A 25,221-nucleotide genomic window follows, 5' to 3' on the forward strand; every position below is an offset into this window, starting at 1 on the left:
ATTTCAGAACAGCTGTGTGGAAATGATTAGCACTGATTAGTTTTTGTTTTGTTTTGTTGCATTCAGATGACATTTTATTACATGATTGCAACCACTGCGTCGTTTCGCTATCTGACCTCTCAAACTGTGATTTAGATTAATGTGGTACTACTGCTAATTTATGCTCAAGAAAACAATCTCTGGAATAAAACTATTAAGACTGAACATAATTAACCCTTGTGTACAAGTTTAAACGAGAAGGGGTCAAGTATTTTCGGTTGTCATACAAGTATTCGTCTTTCTAACCTCTGCTTCATCTTATCAGGCTTCATCTTATCAGGCTTTATATTGTTATTATCTTCTGACCCCCTCATGACCCTCATTCTCACTCGGGCCGTCCTGCAGCTTGTTGAACCTGCGTGAGATGATTGAAGAAACATTGATGTATTTTTGGATCATTTGAACACCTGTCTCATAAATCAGAGCGATTATAGTCTCTGTGGAATCATAACAGTCGTATCGAAACAGTTCATGGTTTTTAAATTGATTGCCCTCCAGTGTGTGCCCTGAACGTTCAAGGGAGAAGAAGGGGGGCGTCCCAGCCTCTGAATGTCTAAATTATGAGGCTTGCTGTTGCTGTTTATATTTATATGCATTTGGGTTGCTTGAAAGTCTTAAACTCACTTCTTCTTCGTCTTAATGAACATCTTAATAAACAACGTACCTGCACATTATAGAGTTTTGACTTTCCTTTGAGTCTTTTTGCAGTCATGGACGGTTGTATCCACGTGGTCCTCCTTCAACGGGATGCCTGAATGGACAAAAAGTAGAGTTACTGACAGCTCCTTGTACATGATTCTCATCTAAAAAAACATATTTAAATGCATAGTATAATTCTTCTATTCTTTCTTTCTCAAAAAACACTCCAAGGAAAAGCAAAACTGGACACGTTGGTGACACAGCTGCAATTTAATCATCTGATAACAAACTTTACACACACAACTGCACTTGCTTTTTATGTTTTATATGGAGTTATTTGTTTTAGATTGTTTTGTTTTTTTCAGTTTGTATTGTATTTTAAACAGGGCGCCCATGAAAAAAGAGCCACAAGTCCCCTAGTATAAATAAATAAAGAAGAAAGAAGAAAAATTATTAGTTTTGTTTACATTTCACTGCACAAAAGGGCATTTAATAGAATAAAAGTTAGGTTCAAGACTTACTAGGGCCAACTAAATATATTAATGTAAATGTACAACTCTTCAATACTACTTTTTAACATATTTACAACTGGATCTTAACTTCACTCAGCTTCCCTGTACTCCACATCTCACATTACACCTCTGTGCTATGTCTATTTTCAGGCATCAGGCATTACATTAATGTGTTTGTGTCTATGGAATATACATTAGCGTTAGCCGCCTCTTCAAGTAGTGGGTAAGCGCTCTGTAATTCTTTCTATTAGCATTATCTCTGCCGCCGAGTTACCTTAAATACCACAAATAACTATAAGACACATTTACGCGCATCCACACTTGTTTCTGTGGTTCTGATTTGGGACGTCCCGCCGCCTCCGCCTCCGCCTCCGCCTCTCATTGTTGCCGGATCAGCGGGGCCTCAGCATGAATCATTAATGATGGCTTCCAACAGGGTAATGGCCCCTAATGTTCTGTAATGATCTCACGCCCCTAATGCATCTATGCCGTGGAGAATACTCTGAACTTCGGTAATTCCTTCTCTTTTTTTAAAAACCTGGACATACGCCGGGCAGGAAATAGCAAGTCCCATAGCAAACGGGTCCGGAGTGCCTCCAACGCACCATGAGTTTCCCTCTGCGTAGATCCACGTCAGGTAGGAGCAAAATCCTGGACAATATATTTAAGAAGGAGAGGCTAAAATCACTAATGTTTGGGTGTTTTGTCGAGAGTTAGAAGTAGTTGTAGTAATAGATTATAGAAAGTTAGCTAAATGATTATAAAAACTACATCAATGTTAGCAAAGTAAGTGTTAGTAGCAATCAGTGTTTGTTGTATTTTGCCCCTCCCTTTAGAAGTGGTCTAGTATTTTGTCAAATTCGTCTTACTTGCAAACTCTCGGGAAATAGGTACATTGCATTTTTTGTTATTTGTTGGAAATGTTTGTTAATGTGTCCAAAAAGTGTAGGACTGACATGTTTTCTTCGGTCTTGTTATTGGTGCTGAACTGTCCCATAATTGTTATTTTCTCAATCCTAAAACACTAGGTTAATACTAATAAACTGGGTAATGTGATGCACAAGTAATTTCTGAGTTTTGATTACTTTATTTGGGTTTGCTGCACACTTATTTATACTTTTATTTAATTTAAACTATTGTTATTCAGTTTATATGTTGTCTGTGCCGCGCCATGTTGTCTTCTCTTTGCACAATAGCGTTATAAGTCAGAGTACACACTGCTGTCTTTTACTTCCGCTAACTGAACCATCCAAGTCGCAGAATACATTTAGCATTATATAATTATGTGCCACTACATTTTAAAATCTAATGTATTTGATGTAAAACTTCCCAAAAAGTTTGAATTCCTTAATTAGGAGCTGTCCGTGGTGCTGAATATTTTAACTTTGCTTAATCAGTAGCAGTGGCGTAGAGCTAGTTCTGTTATCATGTCTGAAATATACTGAACAGTGTATTACCAATTGGGCCATATGTAGTAATTGCTGCTAATGGCTTTTGTGTATTTGAGCCCTGGGAGCTGTCCTTGGTGCTGAATGTTTAAACTTTGCTTAATCGGTAGCAGTGGCGTAGAGCTAGTTCTGTTATCATGTCTGAAATATACTGAACAGTGTATTACCAAATGGGCCATATGCAGTAATTGCTGCTAATGGCTTTTGTGTATTTGGGCCCTGGGAGCTGTCCTTGGTGCTGAACTCACTGAAGTTATACCCTTTTTTGGAGAGATTATTTAGCTTTGGTATTTTTTCTGTTTTTGTGTTGTTGTTTTTTCTAGTGGGAGGGGCTTCTTATGTTTGACTTCTAAAACAAATGCCACTAATTGGGCAGTGTAAATGTTGTTAATTATTATTATCACCCTTGGGAGCTCTCCGTGCTGCTGAACGCGTAGTAGCCACTCTCCTTTAGTGGTGTTTTAGTGCATTTTCTTTTCATCTTTTCATTCATTTATTTCAGTTTTGAATAATCCTTTGCCAGACTGTAATGTTTTATGTAATTCTCTAGAACTGTATACAGCCAAAATAGTAAATAAAAGTACATATGCGCCTGGCTGCAGATGAATAAATGTGTTGGCTGGACATGACTGAGTGGCGTCCTCCTCTGGGACCTTCTCTAATCCTGTTAAGGTCTAAATCCATGTTGAACTGCAGGGCGCTGCCTCACAACATCTAACACCCGCATAGCCCTATTACAAGCCAGTTTAATTCCACCTTAAATGACCCACCGTCCATTCAAGCGTGAGATTAGTGTCGTCCTATTACATTATGAGTGTATCATTTTCACTTTGGCCCATGAGCAGTCCAAACTGTGATTCATACCAGCTCAAATAAAGTTGGCCAAGGATAGATTAAGGGATTTAAGTAAACAGAGAGAGATAAAAACAAGAAAAAATACAGTGATGAAAAGCATTTTTAAGGGACTTTGAGTAGTTATAATAATGGTTGTTTCGTGCGTGTGCAGAAATGGAAAAGCTCATGTGTAAAAGGGAATATTTAAACTGGAAGGAATGTGTCTTTAATATTTGTTCTTTCTGAATAAAAATAAAATTACCTCAGATTTAGGAACTGTTTGTAACCTGCGCTCATATGGTTTTAAAAAGATATCACAATTACACCTGAACCTGGGTTGCCAGTGCCCAAACCTGCACATAGACGACACATACAATTTTTTTTTTTTTCTTTTCTCCTTTTAAGTATATTGACTGAGGCTAGCACTGATTAATGGTTGACTGTAGGTGCTGGAGTTTATGTAGGATTCAAATCAGAGAGAGGCCTTTATGTCTAAACCAACTCAATTTCAGCTTTGAAACTGGCAACCCAAACGACAGACTCACGTGAGGCTCATTCTGCTTTCAAATTAGACAATCTTGTGAACACATCATCACATCTTGAGAACAAAAACACCAAATTATAACATAAACAACTTGGCAATATGCAATAAATCTGCGTTACAACTCCTAAAGCTATATTTAATTTGAACCTGTCTGAAAATATGTTTGAATAACTAAAACTGGCTTAAAGAAATTAACTTTATTAAGGTGTTATACCCTAAAACACAGTTGATTTCATAGTTAAAGTGATCCCAGTTCATGACATAAATGCATTACATGTTTTGTGTAACTTTCTGACCAAAATACATTATAGTTACAATATATCTGACCTCATTTATCTTTTGGAGCTGTCCTTGGTGCTGAACACTCCATTGACTCCCTCACTCACTTTTCACGTTTGCTTATATTACTTTAACTTGGAAATAAATGACATTGTTTAGGTCACGTACACTTAACTACACTCAATTTAAGTTCACCAACGCTCAACAACTACTCAGTGTTCACCTGGGAAGACCGAAAACTACAACAAAATGTTATGTTGCATTATATTTCCCCTTGACTGCAATGCCTTACAGTATCAGCAGGGGGCACTTCAAAACCTGGTGTTCTCCTTTACCTCACATCACCTTTCCTATATACTTAGTGATACTATCTATTGCCAGTCAGTTTGTTATAAATAAAAGCTTAAATGTATCTTTCCGAGAGCAGAAGTTTCGATGCGTTATGGAGGCGACGCTGCTAAATACGGCGTTCCCATTTTGTTGTGTTTTGTTGTTTGACCTTGTATTGATTTTTGTATTGACTGGGCCATTTTGTGTAACATCTAAATTGGTTCCTGATGTGATTTAGGGTGTGGTGGTCCTGCTTTCTTCGCCTTCGGTCTCCTTATAGTTGAGGCGTTTGATTTGTTTGTCGGGCTTCCTTTGCATTAACATCGCGCTGTGGCCACTGCTTTCAAGCCACACTGCAGAAATCATGAATGAAAGATGAAGACCTACTTCTACTTCTCTCAGTCTATGCATTTCCCTGGTCAGATGCGTTAAAATTTTGATGCACCTAGATTGCATTAAAGACTTTTTTAAGCTTGGGTAGTTGACAGAGAGCTTAAAAATGGACAAGAATAACAAAATATTATTGGTGAGACTTATGTAAGATGCAAGGTGTCGCTGCCAAAAGAACTGATGCAGACAATAGCAACATTACATCAGAGACAAAAACATATTGGAGCTAAAATATACTGCTGAAAACATGGGTCAATGTTTGAGCTACTAACCATATAAAAGGTATGAAGGGTTTACATAACATATGAAAGTTGCACTGTGTAACTTTCCGAGGAAGATTCCGTAACGTGCTCGTCTCTCTAATGCTTTCAGAATGTTTTACAAAATGGCAATAAATGCATCTATATTCATGGAGACAAGAAGGTGGCACCATAAGGTCAAGTTACAGGGCAGATCTATGGAGAGGCAGCATCCCTCACAGTAAAAATGCATGTGTTTCAATGTATTTTATGTTTAAAAAGCTTTTGTAATTTAATGCAGATAAAAGCGTTAAATCATGTTGTACTACGGAGCTTTCTAGGCAATCTAAAAGCATCACCATGGAGACAAGTGCGGGGTGTACTCTCCACCAGAACGGTTACATAGTGCATCATTTTACGCATGTATTAATACTGAACAAATACATTAAAATGAATATGTAAGAGGTCTTATTGTAAATTTATATAGACTGGTAGGAAACAACATTTTTTACACTCAAAATCTAACAAAAATATGATCCATCCATCCATGTTCTTCCGCTTATCCGGGGCCGGGTCACGGTGGCAGCAGTCTAAGCAGGGACTCCCAGACTTCCCTCACCCCAGACATGTCCTCCAGCTCCTCCAGTGGGACCCCAAGGCGTTCCACCAGAGGAGCGTCTTACAGGAGTTTTTCAAAAAATATGATTATGTAATAAAATCAGTTTCCACTTGCCAACTCATACCAATAAATGATGTTACTCTTATGTTATATTAATCTCTGTCTGAACTGAATTTGTATGAAATGTCAATATTGGGAGAATAAACCTACAAGTGAATACAAATTTGTGAATAGAAAATTGTCAGCGACTCCCATCTGTTGCAGCTCATGTATAAAATATAATATCTGTCTAGTACAAGGCAACTCGAGCTGTCATCCAGACGTTTAGATATATGTGGTTTTAAAATGTTGATGTTTTATCGATACTTCTGTCTTTCATGAGTGACACATCTCCAATATTTGATCAAAACATCGATGCCATTTGAGCTGAGACTTGCTGACAGAGAACAGGACTATTTAGAAATTAATTTGACCATTGACTCTGGTCTGGTTTTTATGTCCGATTCAATGTGCCCGCTCCAATCAATGCTGCATTGATGCTTCCAGACACAAGGAGGAAGTGAAGAATATTAACAAGGACGAGATGAAGCTGATGCAACTTAACTTTGCTTTGGTGAAATTTATGAGTTAAAAAACTACTAGACTGGTTGTTTTTTTAGTGATATTTGATGAACAATTTGCATATAGAGTATTTTAATGTTTGCATATTTGGAAATTGCCTTTAAAGGGACAATAAAGCACCTTATCCTTAAACTAGTTTTTGTTTTCTGAATAGATTTTTTTATGAGCAATAAAATAAAGTGAAATGTAGCTGCCTTTGTTTATCTGAAAGTGCATTGGTAAGTACATTTAATCCTAAAACAACCCAATATTTTTCCTTCAATAGACTAAAATCCTGCGTTAAATCGAATGAAATTGTAAAAAAAAAATGTTGTACCCGCTTCACATTGTGCTGGAATCATCGTGTCGTGTAAGGTGCATGTTGCTGGTGTGAAATCTACAGTGGCCGGAGCTCTGTACACTTCAGTATTGATGCGTCAGCGGTTTTTGCTCCAGTGATTTTAAGAGCACACAGGAAGGAGGATAACCTTGGGATAAAATACGAGGGAGTTTGAGGTTACAGCTTGTGCACTCCCGGGTAAATTCTCAGTTAAATTGGAAAGAAAGGAAGGGAAAATCAGTGTATCAAGATAACTTTGAAGTGAATTATTTAGCAGAGGTAATTTAAAAGAGCAGCATATTATTATATTATCTGTGGATTTTTACTTTTGTGATATAATTTGCATTGCTTTCACTGGCGTTCATCACAATTTAACCACGTCTGCACCGAGCCTGTTCAGCCGTTTACATTTAAATCTGACATTTATTTATTTATTTATGGAAATGAAAGCGATTTCTCATCTTATTGCAATTGAAAATCGAATGAATAATAATGCATTGTATTTATATAGCATCTTTACAGACACTCAGACCTTTTATGTTGCATTATTCATTCACTCGCTGAGGCAGACTGACAGAAACTTGGCTGCCAATTCGCACCCACTGCTTCTTCCACGATCACCAATTACACCAGATCGCTTTGCACATTCATACAGGCAGAAAGGATAAGTGAAATGTTTTGCTGGGGGACACAACAATAATGTGCATGCAAGGACGAAACATTGAATACTGAGCGTATGTTTCTACTACCTGAACTTCTGCAAATGGAAATAATACACATAAAAAAACTAAACAAGTATCATAATTGATGTTAATATAGTGGAATATGGTGAATACAATGAACAGATCAGGAAAGATTCAAGCTTAAATAATGCCCCGATACTTTATTAAGACTAATTAAAGTGTTATAAAGGCGCTACCGAATAGGATGCTTTGTGTTCTGTAATTTAACAAAACAATAGCTGCATTCAAACTCACAACCTTCTCTATAAAGGGCAACTGCTCTACCACCTGAGCCACTGTCACCCCATAACTATGCACGGCTTGACGTCTACCCCCTTTTCTTCATTTGGGGTCTGTCCTTTTCAAATCCTACTTTCCGATTATCGATTTCATGAGCTGGAAGATTTCATGTATTTTTAAAAAAGGTATTGAAAATAGTATTGTTTTATTTGGACATTTGAGCTAGTTACAGCCACAAAAAACAAAAAAACCCAAACAAAACATACTTAATTTTCTTGTCTTGTACATCCCATGCTTACATACACAACCCCCCTCTCCAGAGCAGCCCCACACATGTTGAAGTCTTACCTCATCAGGGCTGTTGTGGTAACTCTGGCTCGTCCAGTCAACCAAAGGTCAAAGGTGCCACTTGGCTGCCCACATCTTGCTCTCCTCTGTCCATCACTCTCTCCCTCTCTTTCTCCCTGTCTCTCTCTTTCGCTTGTGTAATTTACTGCATCCTCCTGCTCTCCATCGATTCCACCTTCTGTTTTTTTTCCTCCTCCATGCGGCGCCATGTGAAGTCAGACAAACCCATCGCTCTGTTGCCTTGTCTCGCTTCCTTTTCAAAACAGCTCGCAGTTACCGTGTAGCTGTGCATCGCAGTCTATCTTCTTTTTGCAGCTGTGCATCCTCTCTCCTGTGGGGGACGCCTGTGGTCAAAAGACACGCGTGAAAACCGCATCTCAGCCTCTCCTCCACCCTATGTTTTAGCGGTTTTGCCTCTTGCTGTTATAATACAAAGCTCTTTTGAAAGGAGAACCCATAGCTTGTCCAAAAAGCAGCAGTAGTCAACGCGCCAAAATAAAACCCCCTCCTTTCACCACGCTCTTACTCTGAAAAGTTCCCATCTGCCCTGACCTAAATCTACCTTTCATTATATAGTGTATGCATCTTCGCCCTCTCCTCGACGTGCATTCATTTCCTTTTGGAGTCTCTGGTGCTCGCTTGGATTTGCAGGGGCTGGGCATGTGCCAGAGGCTTAGCACAAACAGCGGCACAACTTGTTCCCATGTATGGCATCGGAGACATTAAAGATTCAGAGAGGAGATATCAAAAAAAGACATGCACTGATTTTGAAACAGGCTCTGCTCTCCTGGCTGCTTTTTGCTGAGCAGTGTATAGTACAGAAAATACATTTGGGCTTAAATGTTCATAGCTGCAAATTAACTATGTAGAATTTGGGGCATTTCAATCTTTCAGTGACTGTACTTTGTGAAGTGCAATAATGGGCCTAGGCTTGTTGTTTGTATGTATTTCGCATAGCTTAGTGTTTATTGCTACGCTTTTCTGTCAAGGTCAATAATGAGCAACAAATTAACATATTTGGATAAAAATGTGTAGGTCAAAACTGCAAAATGATCCTAACTACAGCCACAAGGGGTCAGTAATTACAAAAATTCTAAAATTCCTTGTTTAGACCCTGATCTGGCACCACAGCCTTGCAGGACATAAGAGTGCATGGTTTCCAGACTGACACTGAAAAGGTTAACACCTTTGACAAACCTTATTATGAATGGCCCACGGTTAAATTGCCAAAAGAAAATCCATCAACAATTAAAGATGGCCTCTGTGACTTTTCAGTTGAGAGCTGCTCTTTTGTGAATCTAATAAAAGTTGTTGTTTTCAGGTGTAATTCGATGTACTCTTATAGCTACACATTGCCTTGGGGACGATCAAAGCACTCACAGCGACTAAACCGAGGAGATGTGACTTTTATCTGGATCTAAACAATGAGGAGCCCCGGGCAAAAACAAACCGTGAGGCTTGAGACGCTGTAAACATCTTTTTGGCGCGTTGAGAAGAAACATATTCCACGCACATGCTCCTAATGTGCCCTGCTTCTTTAAAGTTTGAGCTTCAACAATGGGCCTTTTTGAGCTGAAAAGATCCGTTTCTTTCTGCTGTGGCTGTAGGTTTATTCTGCCTGAAGTAGGCCTCCATTATTTGTCCTGATGGGAAGACTCACGCGCACAGATCGCAGTGAAATATGCCAATGGGCCCGTGGCAATCAAAGGACTATTATGGGCCAGTAGTGATGTTGGAGTGCGTTATAGAGGGCCCATCACTGCGGCCCTTCACTGCGGCCTGTCCGGGCTTTATTTGACGTATACGGCTCCTCGCGCAGCAGACGTCTAACCTCTTCACCCTCAGTGATTTATCTCCTGGGACCGAGGGCTGCTCCTTGTGACACGTCTTAGATTTATGTCCCCATAACGTGACCAAGTCCCGCGCACAAACACTCAATATCTCATTTTCTCCCGCCACCCCTTTCCATTAGAGTCACGCGCACGCACGTGCACACACATGTTGGCACGCTCGTGTGCCCGCGCGCGTGCGCTCAGACTCAGTGGAGTTTCATTCATTCACCTGCCACAGCTACCCGCCTCCGTATCTCCCATCAGCCTCTACATGTAAATATCATGCCACGTGGGCTGCGGGCTACAGGTGCCCCCTCCCTCCCGCCTCTTCTCCACGTACACCCCCTCCTCCTCATCTCTGGGGCGGGCAGCAGCGCTGCAGCAGTTTTATGAACGGCACGGATGCACCATGCTCCGCCGCTCGCACTGGCAGCTCCGCGCCGTTTCATTGACAAACGCCCCGCACTGTGCCATCTCCACTGCTGCATTTGTGTCACGGACCACGAAGAGGATCAGAGGGGCACTGACAGAGGAGGGACAGACAGCTGCAGTGAAAGGAGACAACGGAAGCACAGTGTAGAGCGCGCTGTAAGCTGTTGATTCGTGCCTTGAACCCCACTGGATCAACGTGTCTCCCTCACGCGCTCTCCCGGGACAGGCACGAGAGTGAGGGGCAGCTCCTGGACCCCTGCGGGGTACCTTAGTGGATTTGTTTCAGGACTTCCATGAACCGGACGCACCGATGGAGGAGACCGAGACTGCAGCGGCTGCGTGTCTGATGCGAACTGAGCTGTGGGCGGCGTAGACCCCCGCCCTGCACCCCTCTGTTCCCGCCGTAGCCTGCACGCTCCAGCGGCAACATGTCCCGGGCAGCGGCCATCGCCAGCTCGCTCATTCGCCAGAAGCGGCAGGCTCGGGAGCGTGAGAAGCAGAACCAGTGCCGCGGCAGCGGCAGCCCCAGCAACAGCAAAGGCGCCAACGACAAGCCCAGCAAACTCAATGTGTTCTCACGGGTCAAACTATTCGGCTCGAGGAAGAAACGGAAGAGGAAGCGACCTCCAGGTTCGAGTCTGGCCAATATCAGAGCAGGACCACACCAGCCTCAGCATCACAACATCTCCACTGCTCATCCATCTCCTCAGGCCACAGGCTGCTCCACATCTACATCACTGCAATGTCCACTGTCTCTGAATGTCTCCATCAGTGTCCACTGTGTCCATCAGGTCCTTGTGTGTCTCTATATCATCTCCATCTCTCCATGTCTCCATGTCCAGCTGCACAGCTCTGCCCTTTGAGGAGAGCATCTCTGGGGCTGAGCAGCAGAGCAGCTGAAGTTATTTCACTGTTTGTTTTGAAGCACATCCAACATCACAGGCAATTTAGGCTCAGTGCAGCAGACCCAGTTAGAGACAGCAGCTTGTTCTTGTGTAACACGGGCTCTGTGTTTGCGTCTGTGTCTAACTGCTCTCCTGTTACCCCTCAGAGCCCCAGCTGAAGGGGATAGTGACCAGGCTCTCCAGTCGACAGGGCTTCCAGCTGCAGATGCAACCGGACGGCACCATCGACGGCACCAAGGACGAGGACAGCACCTACGGTAAGCCTACCTGCATGTACTGCACGGGAACCAAAAAACAATCAGCTGTTCATCTTTGTCTTTTGATGGGATGTGACTCTGCAGTGAGCAATGTTTTTAGGTTAGAAATATGTTTGGCAAAAGTTGACAAAATATCCTTATATTTTCTCATAAATATAAAGTTAATATTTGCTGTGGAGTTTTCTCTATGTCCTGCATAAAAAGTTATTGCACAGATTACTATTTATTACTTAATGTGGCATTGCACTGACCAGTAATTAGCCCATTTTTGTTTTGCTGTTGTTGACAAAAGTTGACATTTATGTAACTTAAATGGTTTAAAATGACGGCACAGATGATTGAATGTGGCATTGCAGTGATAAATGTGTTTCCATTGTGCAGTATGTGTTGTCTTGTCTGTTGTTGACAAACCCTGGCATTAATGTAACTAAAATATTTAAAACTTATGAAACCCAGCAGTGTTTCAGTCTGTTTGAGTTATGTAAGCTTAGTGCACACAAGATGAGATTAAACAACATGTAGATTTTTAAAATGACAAACAGGATAAGCAGTTTAAATCTCACGTTGTAATTTATGTTTTAGCAGCCAACTATTCCACACTTAAAACCTGCACAAACAGCACATAAGGCATAAAAGTGTGGTCAGACGTCTGTAAAAAAAAAAAAAAAAAAAGGCAAATTAAAAGATCACATGTTCGACACAAGTGCAGTAAGTCCTCCGCTCTCCTCCTTCACAGCTTTCCTCAATGCAAGCGTCTGTGTTCTGGCATTCAAACAATCTTGCACAAACAGACGGCATAAATTTCCATTAAAGTTTTCCTTCAAAGCGTCGCCAAGCAGCGTTTCAGGAGATTGGCCCATGTGCCATTTAATCTCAAAGCCGAAAACCTTTAGTGCTTGTAAATCAGAGCGAAAACATCATTCACACAGGGCAGAGAATAAAGGAGCAGTTTTGTTTTTGTATTTAATTGTGTTTGGGCTGCATTACGTGGCCCTCGGAGCATGTTGCTTTCACATCCGATGAACGGTGCAATGTGTCCAAAGCTCAAAAGCAAGTCTGGGTTGATTTGATTGTAAGCCTGAATCTAATTTCAAGACCGGGTTTTTGTTTGAGGGGAAAACTGACAAGGAAACCCAAGGCTCTCCAAGTACAGACGCAAACGTTAAGCCTAGCGATATGGTTAGCTGTAAGTAGTAGACTCATTCATATTCTTTTCCATTTTGCTTTGTGGAGAGCTCGTGGATTACTTTTCCTATGAACTTTTTTTTTAAATCAAGACATTGTATTCTGAGATAAGGCTATAAAAATAACATAATATAAAACAGTTTACAACATATGCTCTCGTTTCATACCAAATACCCAGACATAAGCACAATATATCTTCTTTAAACATGCATCATTTCTCTAATTACAACTTTGAGAGGGCAAACAATTAAAAAAAAAGTGCAATCAGTGGAGCAATTCATCATGTGAACGCAGATAATATGGACATAGAACATTTATTTCAGTGAGTGCTACTACACATTGAGGATTTCATGTGTTTCCATTCGTGGGTGGGATGTAAAATTTACCCTTGACCTAGTGAGAGCCCCCCCATCAGGGCTAAGTTATTGTCTAGCATATGCAAACGACTAGTACTCAACAAATTGTACATTTATATTAAAATGTGAGGTTATTCTGTTACTAGACCTGTCATGGTAACATATTTTGAAGCACGATATATTACTGAAGTAAATATGGACGATAACCAAACCATAAAGCAGAATTATTCACAAAAAAGTATTCTAAAATTGTAAAAAAAAATATGAACTGCAATAAAGAAATAACAGAAAGCACAACTTAATTAGTCTGTGTCTATAATGAATCACAGAGGTGTAAAACTCAAACCTCGACAGTTTAAATCTCATCGTATCACCTAAAAATAACCAAAAAATTTCCCACTAGCGCAAAGAAAAAGTCCCCACGATAAATATTGACCCCTAAATTAGTGTTATAATCGAACTGTCCTAGTATTTATCGTTGGCTATAAATGAAACTTTAATAGTATTGGAGTAAAGCAAACACTACGTAACAGGTTTTGCGTTTTTCCACACAGAGCCACTGATGGCGCGATATCCTATTTGACGTTCCTCTTTAATTCGCTCGATGTTATTGCAGTAATTTCATTTGCAAACAGCTGTGTGTTGTTGTGGAATACCGGGGAGACTGGCTGTTAATGGCAACGTTCGCAGTACAACATTGGATCCCCCCCCGGATGATTGAAGACGCTAGTACAACTTACATATAATCGATTTAGCTCTATCATCCCCACGCGTTCACACTCCACAACATGTGATTGATACAGCTAATTCTATTACGTTGTTGTGCCTCTGACACCATCACTCTCAGCTCGGAGCACAGTTGGTGTTGCCAGCATTACGCATTCATCTCTGCTACTTCCCATGCCACCAACTGTTGTGCACAAAGGCGAGGAAGAAAGAAAATACTAGCGCGCAAACAAGAGCGGGTGAGGATGTGCTTTTAAATAGAGCAGTGGGGGTACGTACAGTAATAATTGTGAACGCTGGGTTTTTTCTAGTTACGGAAGTGGTATTGATTGGAATATTGGGCTGGGTTTGTAATAGTTTTGTAGAATCGTTTATCCCACTGTTCAGATTTATCAGGTAGTATTAGTTTTTCACCATTTCAACCTGGTCACATCTTAAATCCTGGTTTTGTCCATTGATCTGAAGGTTTTCAAATCCCGCTTTCGACATATGTATGTGTGTGCGAATGGGTGAGTGGTTCCTTGATTTAAAGCGTTTTGAGTGCGTTGAAGGTGGAAAAGCGCTGTATAAATAAGTGACCATTTACCATGACCCATTTTAGACCTGGTAAAGTTCAGGTATAGCTCCAGTTTAGCGCTTATTTAGTTGCAACTGATGTTATTTATTTATTTTTTAATGGGTTCATGTTATGTTGCAGCAAATCTAAACTACTAAAAGCTAAAAAGCAAAACTAAAAGCGTATCTATCCCAGCTCCCATCACCCATATGTAATTATCACATTATATTTTCAAATGTCATGGGCCCAGCCTTTTCCTTAGTTGGGACCTAGAACAATTTCAATCAAGACGTATTGCCGTTTTAAAAAGATGACCTTTTAAATCTTTCTTCTAAGCTGTAAACTGTTTAAGAGTTTCTGACAGAATTATGCGATTATATGGATTGGCACCTATATCACGAAACGCCTCCACATGTGCGAGCGGCCGGGCGTGACTCCGGCGTGATTGGACTGATCCGTGTAATCTGTGCGCAGGTTCACAATCATTACAGAGAACACGCAGAAGTCAGAGCAATAAGAGACCACCTGTCAAAGGGCTGCAGTAATTATGTTTGTGTCTCAGGGAAGTGTAAATACTGCTCTGCTTCTGTCCTAAAAAATTAGAACAGAAAAATTGGAGTGATTATTCAATGAAAAGACATTAATGGCTCTGAATGTGGTTGTTTTTTTTTTCTTCTTTCATGTTGGAATCCCCCTTAAAGCACAATGTTCTGCATGTTAAAGGAAGAATATTATGACTTTTAAGACCTTCATCCATGGTATTATTGTTTCCGTATCTCATTTAACCTCTCAAATTTGTATTTAGAGTGATTCATGCATGTTTGAGTTATCTTTATTCTCCTGCATCCATGACGCCATTGCTCCACTAATTCCCATTTTCCCCTACCCCTCATATACACCCATGCTCTGTACTACTAAACAGAAATACAAATAGGATTCAACAGTGCTATGCTGCCATTTCGGCACAAAATAAAACATATCCAGTGCTCAAAACTGTGAGCTGCAGCTATCCATTGTCGGGGCATCATCGTGGTCCAGCAGCGTTTTGTTCTGATGGCGTGGTTTTCGGTGATCAGAACAAAATGTTGCCTTTAGGATACGTCCTCTGATGTAAGTTTCCAAAGGGAAAGATTTCAACGTTAAGTCAGAGGATTTGTTTCTTTTATTACGCTGTGTTGCATCAATAATGTCTTTAAAATGCTTAGTGTTGTGACCATTCAAATTGATAAAAAAAATATATATATTTATTCAACTGGACAAAAAAAGTACAATAGAATTATTTGGGTGAAGGCAAGGCTAGGCAAGTTTATTTGTATAGCACAACTCGTACACAAGGTAATTCAAAGTGCTTTACAGAATAAGAAAGACATTAAAATCACACAAATCAAAACATAAATAATCACAAATAATCATACATTTACCATTAAAAGAGAAGAGTGCAGAATAAAAACCTTTCAGTCGTATGCACAGACGTTTGGCTGCTCCTCCAAGCCGCTAATTCAGTTCTGAAGTTTTACTATGGATCATGCGTAATGACTGAGGAATTACACAGACGACCATTCAAACTGCAACTCTGATTTTACTGCGATTACTGCTGCAGCTCTACGCCAGATGCCCTTCCTGGAGTAGCACCTTCTGTTTATCCAGACTTGGGACAGGACAATAAACTCTACCCGTTGTCATGTTTTACTGGATTAGCTGAAAAATATGTGATTTGGACTTAAGTAGTTTGCCGTTTGACATCGAAGCAGCACTGATGTCCACAGTATAAAAGAACATAAAGACGACACACAATCGATCAGTAATGTGCATCTAAGTGGCCATTGTAAAGTCTGATTACGATTTATTGTACTGCTATTTTCCACATTCTGTTCAGGCCACAAACTCAATGCAATGAAACAAAGCTGAAAGACCAAGGCTTTTCAGGGATTCTGTGAAGTTTGATCCAATTAAAATCCTGCCCGGCTGATCTTTATTACAGCTCATTCTGACACACCAATCACAGATACAAGACGGAAACGGTGTACAGTAGCTCATTAAAAAAGTTGAAGTTTTGGACATTTTGAAGACGTTTTTTAACTTTAATTTGACATTTACGTAGATTACAATCATTTAGAGAGAAGTGCGTGGGAGGAGATGACATGGAGTTACTTAACGTAGCGCGGCAAACGTTTTCAGATTTTTTAGACTTTTTCGGAAACCTCAAACTTGGGGTTTTTCACGCTTCAGTGAGTCCGACCGTTTCAGTCTTCACTAAAATCTGGTCCGCTTTGATTGAAGTGATTGGTACACTGACCACAGACATTTTCTTCGACCTAAAGCTGACAAGCATGACAAGATAAGAACGAAACGATTTTACTTTGGTCCCGCAGAAATCAAAGGGCAACGTTTAATGGAATTTAACCAACAATATCTGCAAAATGAGGCAGTGAGTTCAATGTTCTAAGTGGCAATTTTTTGTAAAACGGTTCATTAGTGAGAAGGTTGCAGGTTTGATTCATTCCACGCAGGTTAACTCTGTATCCTCCAGTTTCCTCCTAAGCCAGGGGCATCAAACTCATTTTCATTGAGGGCCACATCAGCAAAATGGTGCTATCAAGGGCCAGATGTAGTTGTGAAGCAGTATAAATGTCACTAAATGTAACCAAATGTCACGTAAAATAAATGTAACTACTTTTAAACTTGTTAAATAACTGTTCCTGTATTATATTACATGTCTGTCTAACTGCGTATCTCCTGATAAACTGACTAACTTTTGAATACTTAGCTCCATGTTTGGTGTCTTTCACAACCGACCCCACCTCGAAACACAAAAAATATACAGATTTTTCTTGTTTTCACCTTCACCTTTCTTGAAACTGCCCTCCCTGCCGACAATTTTCCTCTTCCTGAACATTTTGGGATCATTGTTTGCAAATATTTCTCAATACCACTTGTTGGGAAAATCTCATTAGTTTATGGTTAATGCACACGTTAACGCAGCATGGACTTCTTTTTAAATGACAGTCATGCCTTTTAATTTACCTTCTCGAGGGCCACATAAAACAAAGTGACGGGCCGCATTTGGCCCCCGGGCCTTGAGTTTGACACACGTGCCCTAAACCGAACATCACTTTTACAGTAATAGACCACTACGCTGCTCCTCCACCTAAGTGCGGACAAAATCTAGCTCAATAGTGAAGATCAAGACGACAGCACCATCTTTGGGGTTCAGAAAACGTCGTATTGCACTGATGTAGTTAAAACTATTTGCCAAATATCACATAGATAACAAAGTATGTGCTGCTTTGCTAATGGGGCCAAGCACAAAGCCACGCAGCCCCAGTGTATACGCAATGGCCTAAACCTATATAAAGACAAATCAGGCCTTAACTTTTTCAACCGCAAGTGACGCAGCCATTTTTAGATTAAGATATTATTAGACTATGTACTTGGTTGCATTTGAAGATTGGGTTTTCCATCCGAGCAAAATAATGATGCTGGTGATGAATAAATGAGCTGTGGCTTGTTGGGTTTAATTTGGAAAACCAGAAGTCCCAAAGTCAAGAAGAAGTCAAAAAGTTAAAGTGTTAACTGTTAACTGTGAGTTTACGGTGAGACTGAGTTAGCACAAGAACAAGAGCAAACAAAAGAAACAAGCTCTCTGCACTTGAACTCCCAAAGTAAAGTTAGATGAAGGTCAGTGTTGTAAGTACAGTCCTGCCCTGTATGGGACACACTAAAGAGCTCTTATGAAATAGGTCAGCGGGTTGTAGTCAGCGCATCAGACAAAATGAGATTATTGCAAACTACTCTGCCTTATAACAAGGTAAGGGCAATAAAGCAAGTGCGACTGGGTTACGCTGTGTTATGTGAGCGGAATAACCAGCTTCGTGGAGATGTTTTGAAAAAAAATGCACTGTTAATGAACGAAAGTGTTTTAAAAGTGTGCAATCTATGTTTTGTTTGTGTCAATATTTGCGTAATGTAAGCTTCATGTCATTTAGAAGAGCAGACTGATTTAGATTGCCACGTTTTCAACACTCACAAATAGAAAACTAAAATATAAATCCACTAAAAAGTTCAGAAATGATGATTAAAGTGCCAAAATAGGCTTATATTATTTGTATGGCTTAATGAAAGTGGCATTTACTACATTTAAAACATCAATTCAGATTTCAGATGGGTTTAATTATCCCTTTAGGTGCGATTCATTAGAGCTGCATAAAATAAGAAACAAACTACTGGACAACGAAATACGGGAGCCTGTTCATAATTAACATGATGTAATACAACTTTGAAATATGCAAGTAACAAAATGAACCACACAGAGCTCACTGTTTGTTTGAGTCGTCGCTGAACTCACCAGCTCGCATATTTCATTTTTATTTATGAACTTTTAGTAGCAGACTGTTCTTATATTGTGGTGCTGAAATTAGTGTTGTCTCTTTGCTAAAATTTCAAACTTGCCTTTGATTCACAGGAAAAAGGTTGATACTTGATACTAATTTCAATGTCGAGATGATAACTAAATAAATAAAGTGATAAAAAAATGCAATTAAATGTAGTTTTTTCTGTGTTATATCATGTGATCTTATACAAGTTCTGATATAAACCACTCGAAATGATACAGAAAGTCCTATTTGTGTCATTTTTTCAGTACTGATACTTGTTCAAACGTGATTATAAACACTTAACAACAGAGAACACACAATAGGGGCATAACGACCCATAATGGTGTTAGCCAGTACACAAAGGCAGGGCAGTTTCACACTCCTCCCTTTGGGGTTGGACTTAATAACTCAAAGTAGGATAAATTCCCAGTGTTTCAAGCCAGTGCCATCAAATTGAAAAACGCTTTGTGGAAGGGAGCCAAAACAGCGTTCAGATGACCACCGTTAAAACCGTCTCTGCTTGTTCGAACGAGTATCTGTTCCATTTAAGTATAAATTTGTATCTGTGTGTCAACATTGGAAACTGATTTTGCAGAAGTCGCAAACCTTCTAGACTCAGAGGGATTTGTCTAACGGGAATCTCCTTCTAAACCGAGACGGGTGACGGGTTATGGCATTATCTCCTCATCTGTACCTCCTCCATCCCCCCTGATAATCCCCCCCTCCCCCTCCCGCCCCCGTCGCCGTGGTGATGCGATAGCGGCTCCAGTGCGAGGGCAGGGTCAGGCACCGAGGATGACTCACTGTTGAAGAGCGTCGTTAGAAACAGTCTGATGTCAAAGGAGGTTAACGAGCCGAAGAGGAACTATACCAGAAACTATATGAGAAAACACAGGAGGCTTGATAACTGTATTGGCAGCGCTAGACACAACAGCACTTTAATAGTATCGTAATAGGGCGTAGGGTTGTCAAAAAATCAATACGCAGATACTAATTCACAATAAAACAAGTCGAAAACTAGATGCGTATTCAAACAGGTTGGTACTTTCTTCGGTAACACTTTAAAACTACACTTACATTACATAAATACTGCTCTTTATTAAAACACTGATATGATAAAACACGTCATAGTATCCATCTTTTTTATTTTTTACCTTGGTATACAAATTGGCGTCAAGTATTGAGGCGTATCGTTAGTATGAGAATTGAGTTTGCTATTTCAGCATTGTGACAGCACTAACAGGATGAAAATAACATGGTACTGTTTAATGGACCCAGAGGAAGAAGAGCGACAGCTTGACTGCACTAAGGGGGAGCCACATAAACATAAACTCTAAGTGTCATAATGGTAAATAAACAGGGCACATCTGTCATTTTACAGCTGCTAAACGCATTTATACCAGTTATGCTACCTTCATTCTATTACCACGCGATTACCGTATACAAGAAATAATGCAATGTATAGTAACCAGCAACAGTTCAATTTATCAAACATGTAAACATAAATTGACCGAAACTACAGCAAACACAAAGCTAAATGCAGAACAAATCGTCATGGTCTATAATCAGATAAACTTGATTATTCCCAAAAGTGTTTATACATTTAAGCTCTACAAGAAATAACCTGTGTAATTCTCTTCTGTATGGAGGTATTAGCATTAGCGTTACTACCATAGCTTTAGTTTCTTATGTATATTGAGCTGCTATTGAGACAACACTGAAAATGTGATGTATTCTGCAATTTTACCAGAACCTATAAAAGATAAGAGCACCAATAGAAGTAGAATAAACCAAGAATCAGCTGTGCCTCAGACGTTTTAATTCAGTTTGCTTTTGCCTTATAGGTAGAAAAGCCTGACGTCACATATGTTGGATGTAACCTGTTGCCACGGATACTGTTGGGTTACCCCTGTCCGCCAATTAGCACAGAGGAAGCAGCTGCATGGATTCTGTAGGAGGTTTTTGAGGCTTTTTGAGGCACCTATAGTTTTTATCTTTGGGCTACGTGTTTGAGATTGATCAGATAACACAACTGTGTGCAAAGATAGGTCCATGTAAAGATCCTTAGTGATATATAAACTGGTACTTTTTAGGTTTGATGATATAGATGCTATGTTAAAATGCAGTTACGCTCATTGAAAATATTTTATCAGCTTTCAGACAGTAAAAACAATCAGATAAATGCTATATCAACCAAAACAAAGTGGTACTACTTGTATTTAATGTACATTTTTTTAGATTAAAGTTAAGTTACTCTTTATTCTCCACATAAAGAAATTTCTCCTCTGCATTTGATCCATTTGTGCTCAGACAACCTGTCAGGAGCAGTGCCTCTCCTGGAAACCCATCTCCATGATCTTGAGCTTAGCCTGGACCACCTTAGCTGGATCACTTTACCTACACATGGGGAGAAACACGCCAACATGACAGGAGTCAAACCCAAAACCTTCTTGTTGTGAGACTGTGCAAGATGCTTAGCCACTGTGCCACTATTGATCAGCTTTGGGCTTTCTATTCAAGCTGTGCAATTAGTAACATTGCAATTTAAACTTTAAACTAAGCGATGCCAGATAAAATTAATTTGTTCAAGTTAGCGATTTCATTTTCTGCGTATGCATTTGATCAAAGTATTCATGCTTCATTGTTTTCAAATTATTTTAAACAATGCGCCTCTCCCTAAGCAACACTCATTTTCTGCGTAATTGTACGTTCACAAACAGGGAGCTTTGTATATGTTAAACAGCTTGTTCCAAAGTAGTTACGCAACAGTTGCGAAACCAAATACGCTTTCCCGATATAAACAACTACATACATATTTAAAACGCCCCCATTTTCCCTATATAATCATATGTATATGACTTATCACATTTCTCCTCTTTATTTCAGAGCTCATTGCGCACACTGTATCCCCACCATGATCCACAGTACGCACCAATATGCTTTGAATGGATGCCTTACTATTAGCTATGCATGAACAGACAATGATGCGCCAGATTTGATTTTATGGGTTGAAATCTACCATAAATATTCAATTCATATGTTTATAGGAGCTCCCGGGAGCATTTTTTCTCTGTTACAGCATAAAAAAACACATTAAAATTTACCAAGCATTACCTAACATTAGAGCAACTACTACTACAAGTGCAGACTAAGCCATTGGAGTATATTAAAAAGTTATGAACACAGTAAAAAGCAAAATGTCTCTCTGCTTCTCGTAACCAGCTCTTTAGGTTCATTAGGGATAATTCGGGAATAATTTAACGCGTCACAAATCGTTATCTTGGAATTAAGCTGGTCACGATAAAAATAATCGCACTTCAAAATGTCTTAAGTAACAGAAACAAGTCCTCTGTTATATTTTGTTTTCCTTGTGTTTGTTTTAATACATGCGTTTCTCTGATTGGCTGATCCACCTGTCAATCAGCACTTTGAGATAAAACCAGAGCCCAGACTGCACATCTTTCTCTACTACTGGAAAAGTGTAGTCTTGGCAGGCCAGGCTAATGTATAATTTGACAAATCCGGGAAAGCTGCTCTCGTCTTCTCTAAAAACGTACAAATATTTACGCAAATTAAATCAGCTTATAGTCATTTTGATATCGCACCACTTTCATTTCACGCTCAGCACTGCACACTAAGTCACTAACAGAGCCTGATAGTCTCCGCGCCATGACGACCTTGTAAAGTGGCTTTTGTTGCTTCAGATGGAGGTTGTCATAATAGCAGCAGTTGTTCAGACCCTTACAAGTGAGGAAGTGAACGGGCTCGTGCAGGCGCCTCTGCAAACTGAAGCCATTCTTTTATTTTATCTGATTTTCTTTACCCCATACATTGCATCTCCCAAATAAATCTGATTTTCAAGTATAGATTTATTGCACTTTGCCTCATGCATTGGCCTATTTGGGTAAAACTAGTTAATTTCTATGCAGAATAAAAATACTTCTTCCATGAAATATAATGTGGTCTCAAAGATGCACTATGTAACTTTTGTTTTGGGAGTCCTTCACCTGCTTTTCTTCATGGAGATGTTAATGTCTAATGGCATAGCCTGCTTGTCTCCATGGCGATAGCAGTAAAGATACACTGCGGACTTTAATGAGAGGTATGTCAGGTGATGATATATATTCTTATGATATTATGACAGTATTCATTATACCACTAAATGTAATATAGAAATGCCTTTTCCCTTACACGTTTTCAGAAATGTTGTAATATTTTGTAATTTCTTCACGGTCTATGTAGTACCACCTGCTTTTTGATTTATTGTTACAGCCTGTTGGTGTACCTTGTTTGTGGCACTATTTTTCTAACCATTGTCTCTCCGTCTTTTTGTCTCGCAGCTGTCTTCAACCTCATTCCTGTAGGCCTTCGAGTGGTGGCGATCCAAGGCGTCCAAACCAAGCTCTACCTGGCGATGAACAATGAAGGCTTCCTCTACACCTCGGTAAGCTCCACTTTTTATTCACGCTATCTTCAAAGCCTATTTCCACGGACAGAACACGCAGGGGGGGGGGGGGGGGGGGGGGGGGGTTGTCTTGGTGAAGTGATGCGGTGGGGACCTGGACAATTGCCGTTTAATCAAGGGCTGACACGCACAGACAGAGGCACAGGCGTTTACACACAAGCAGTCAGTCCCTATGGGCGATTCAGAGGCACGATTCTCCTACACATGCTACTGTGGAGAGCCGGACACTTAGAAAACTCATTGTAGCTGAGGGAACACTGCTCCTGCTTGTGAATAACAATAGCTTTCAGAAGTACATATATAATGCATTTCTATAAATTTTATTTATGCTACAATATACTGCATAAACACAGGTTTGATTAAAGAGGCACTATGTAAGGTGGACATAAAACTGCTTTGCCAATGTTCCACTGTATGTCATTGCATTTATTCAATTACATGTGTTTTATAGTCTAAAAGCACCTTAAACATATTCTTATAGCAGATGAGCAGGCTCAGCTCTCTGTTCTGACCTGTTCATTGACCTGGGGCTGTCAACCCAATTGCTTGTCTCTGCTTCAAAATGTGAAATTGTAAATTTTATATTTTCAATACTAATGGTACTTTGAACCATATTACATCCTTTCTTGCTTTAACTTAATGTAAACATTACTGTCCACCACACTGGACATGTGTCTGGTTCACCATCACATGAACACAATAATCATTTCATCACAGCTTAATAGACAGTAAATAAATGCATTTTTAAATACCTTTGTTGCTAAAGACATTCTGTAACGATGCTCTGATGACATTAACTTAACTCATCACACAGAAGATGCTCAACATCACTGGTGATGAACTGTGCACTGCTGACTGGGAAAGGTGCTCCCATTTTCTGCTGTTTGCCAGTGATCTTCCCCGAGTTCTTTACTATTCTTGTTCTGGTTAACCACTGTCAGATAACTAAACCAAACAGATGTTAAAAACAAGAACACTTTTCAGTCAGGCTCCATAATCTGACGTCACTCCAAAGCCCCTGAGCTTTCTGCCCATATAAAGTCTCTAGTTGCATTTCTTATTGATCTCATCCACATTTTGTGTGAAGTTTAGCTTGTCGTCAGTGTACATTCTCAAACACTCACAACTAATTGATCAGAGATAGAGAGGAACTCAACAGGGACTGTTCAGGACAAGCTCTTTGGTCTTGTCTACACTGATGATCAGGGAATGCTGTGCTTTGTTCAACCATTTGCACCTCAGACACATAGTTACAGTTAATATTCTTGTCAAACATACCCTCTATGTCCATATCATCAACGTATTTGAAGAGCTTAACATTACTGTCCATGATCTGCAGAGCATTAATATACAGAAAGAATAGGACATCTGACACATCCCTGTGGAGCTCCTGTGTGTTCCTGAGAATTACCTCATCAGACACAGAGTCATTCATGTGCAGTCTCTGAGCTTGATCAGTTAGGAAGTCTCTGAACCAGTAGATCAGCCGCCCATTCAGCCCCTGAGCAGAGAGCTGTTCAGGCAAAATGTCAGATTGCATTGTATTAAAGGCGGAAGTCAGATCAATAAATAAAATCCATGCATAGACGCTCTTCTGCTGCAGGTGACTAGCCCAAGTGTTAATCAAAGTCAGGGTAGTGTCTTCTGTACCTTTACAGGGCCGAGAGGCAAACTGCAGAGTGTCGGGCTGAGGTGTTTCTCTTTGTCAGATTTGATAAAAGTCGACTTTTTTTCATTAAGACACAACTGTAACTCCTTGGTGAGTCATGGCTTATTGTTACGTGCAGACTGCTTTACTGGTCACTACAGATTGCTCACAGAACTGCATATATGATGTAGTGTAGTCTGCTCATGGGGGGTCTCTAATTTTATCAAAGAACACTCCAGTTAGTTGTATCAAAATAGTCTATTAGCCTGTCCTCACTATCAGAGTCTGAGACCTGAACAGTTCTCATATTTGGCTTCACAAATGTATTACAATCTGAGGGAGACAGTATGTTCAATTCACCCA

The 25,221-nt window shown here is 40.0% G+C and overlaps 1 protein-coding gene across 2 annotated transcripts in view; it reads left to right on the plus strand.

The window, feature by feature from the left end:
* Positions 1-1,746: 1,746 nt before the first annotated feature.
* Positions 1,747-25,221, plus strand: part of fgf13b (fibroblast growth factor 13b) — a 42,510-nt gene continuing 19,035 nt past the window's right edge. Inside the window, exons 1-3 of one of the 2 annotated variants that reach the window (XM_055226458.1) lie at positions 1,747-1,827; positions 11,439-11,549; positions 23,086-23,189. In XM_055226458.1, the coding sequence (XP_055082433.1) occupies positions 1,797-1,827; positions 11,439-11,549; positions 23,086-23,189 (246 nt within the window). In that variant the 5' untranslated portion in view covers positions 1,747-1,796. Of the gene's footprint in view, positions 1,828-10,362; positions 11,018-11,438; positions 11,550-23,085; positions 23,190-25,221 lie in introns of those variants that run through there. The other variant, XM_033978846.2, reaches the window with a different exon arrangement.

The sequence above is a fragment of the Periophthalmus magnuspinnatus genome, chromosome 14, assembly GCF_009829125.3.
Source record: "Periophthalmus magnuspinnatus isolate fPerMag1 chromosome 14, fPerMag1.2.pri, whole genome shotgun sequence".
NCBI classification, from domain to species: domain Eukaryota; kingdom Metazoa; phylum Chordata; class Actinopteri; order Gobiiformes; family Gobiidae; genus Periophthalmus; species Periophthalmus magnuspinnatus.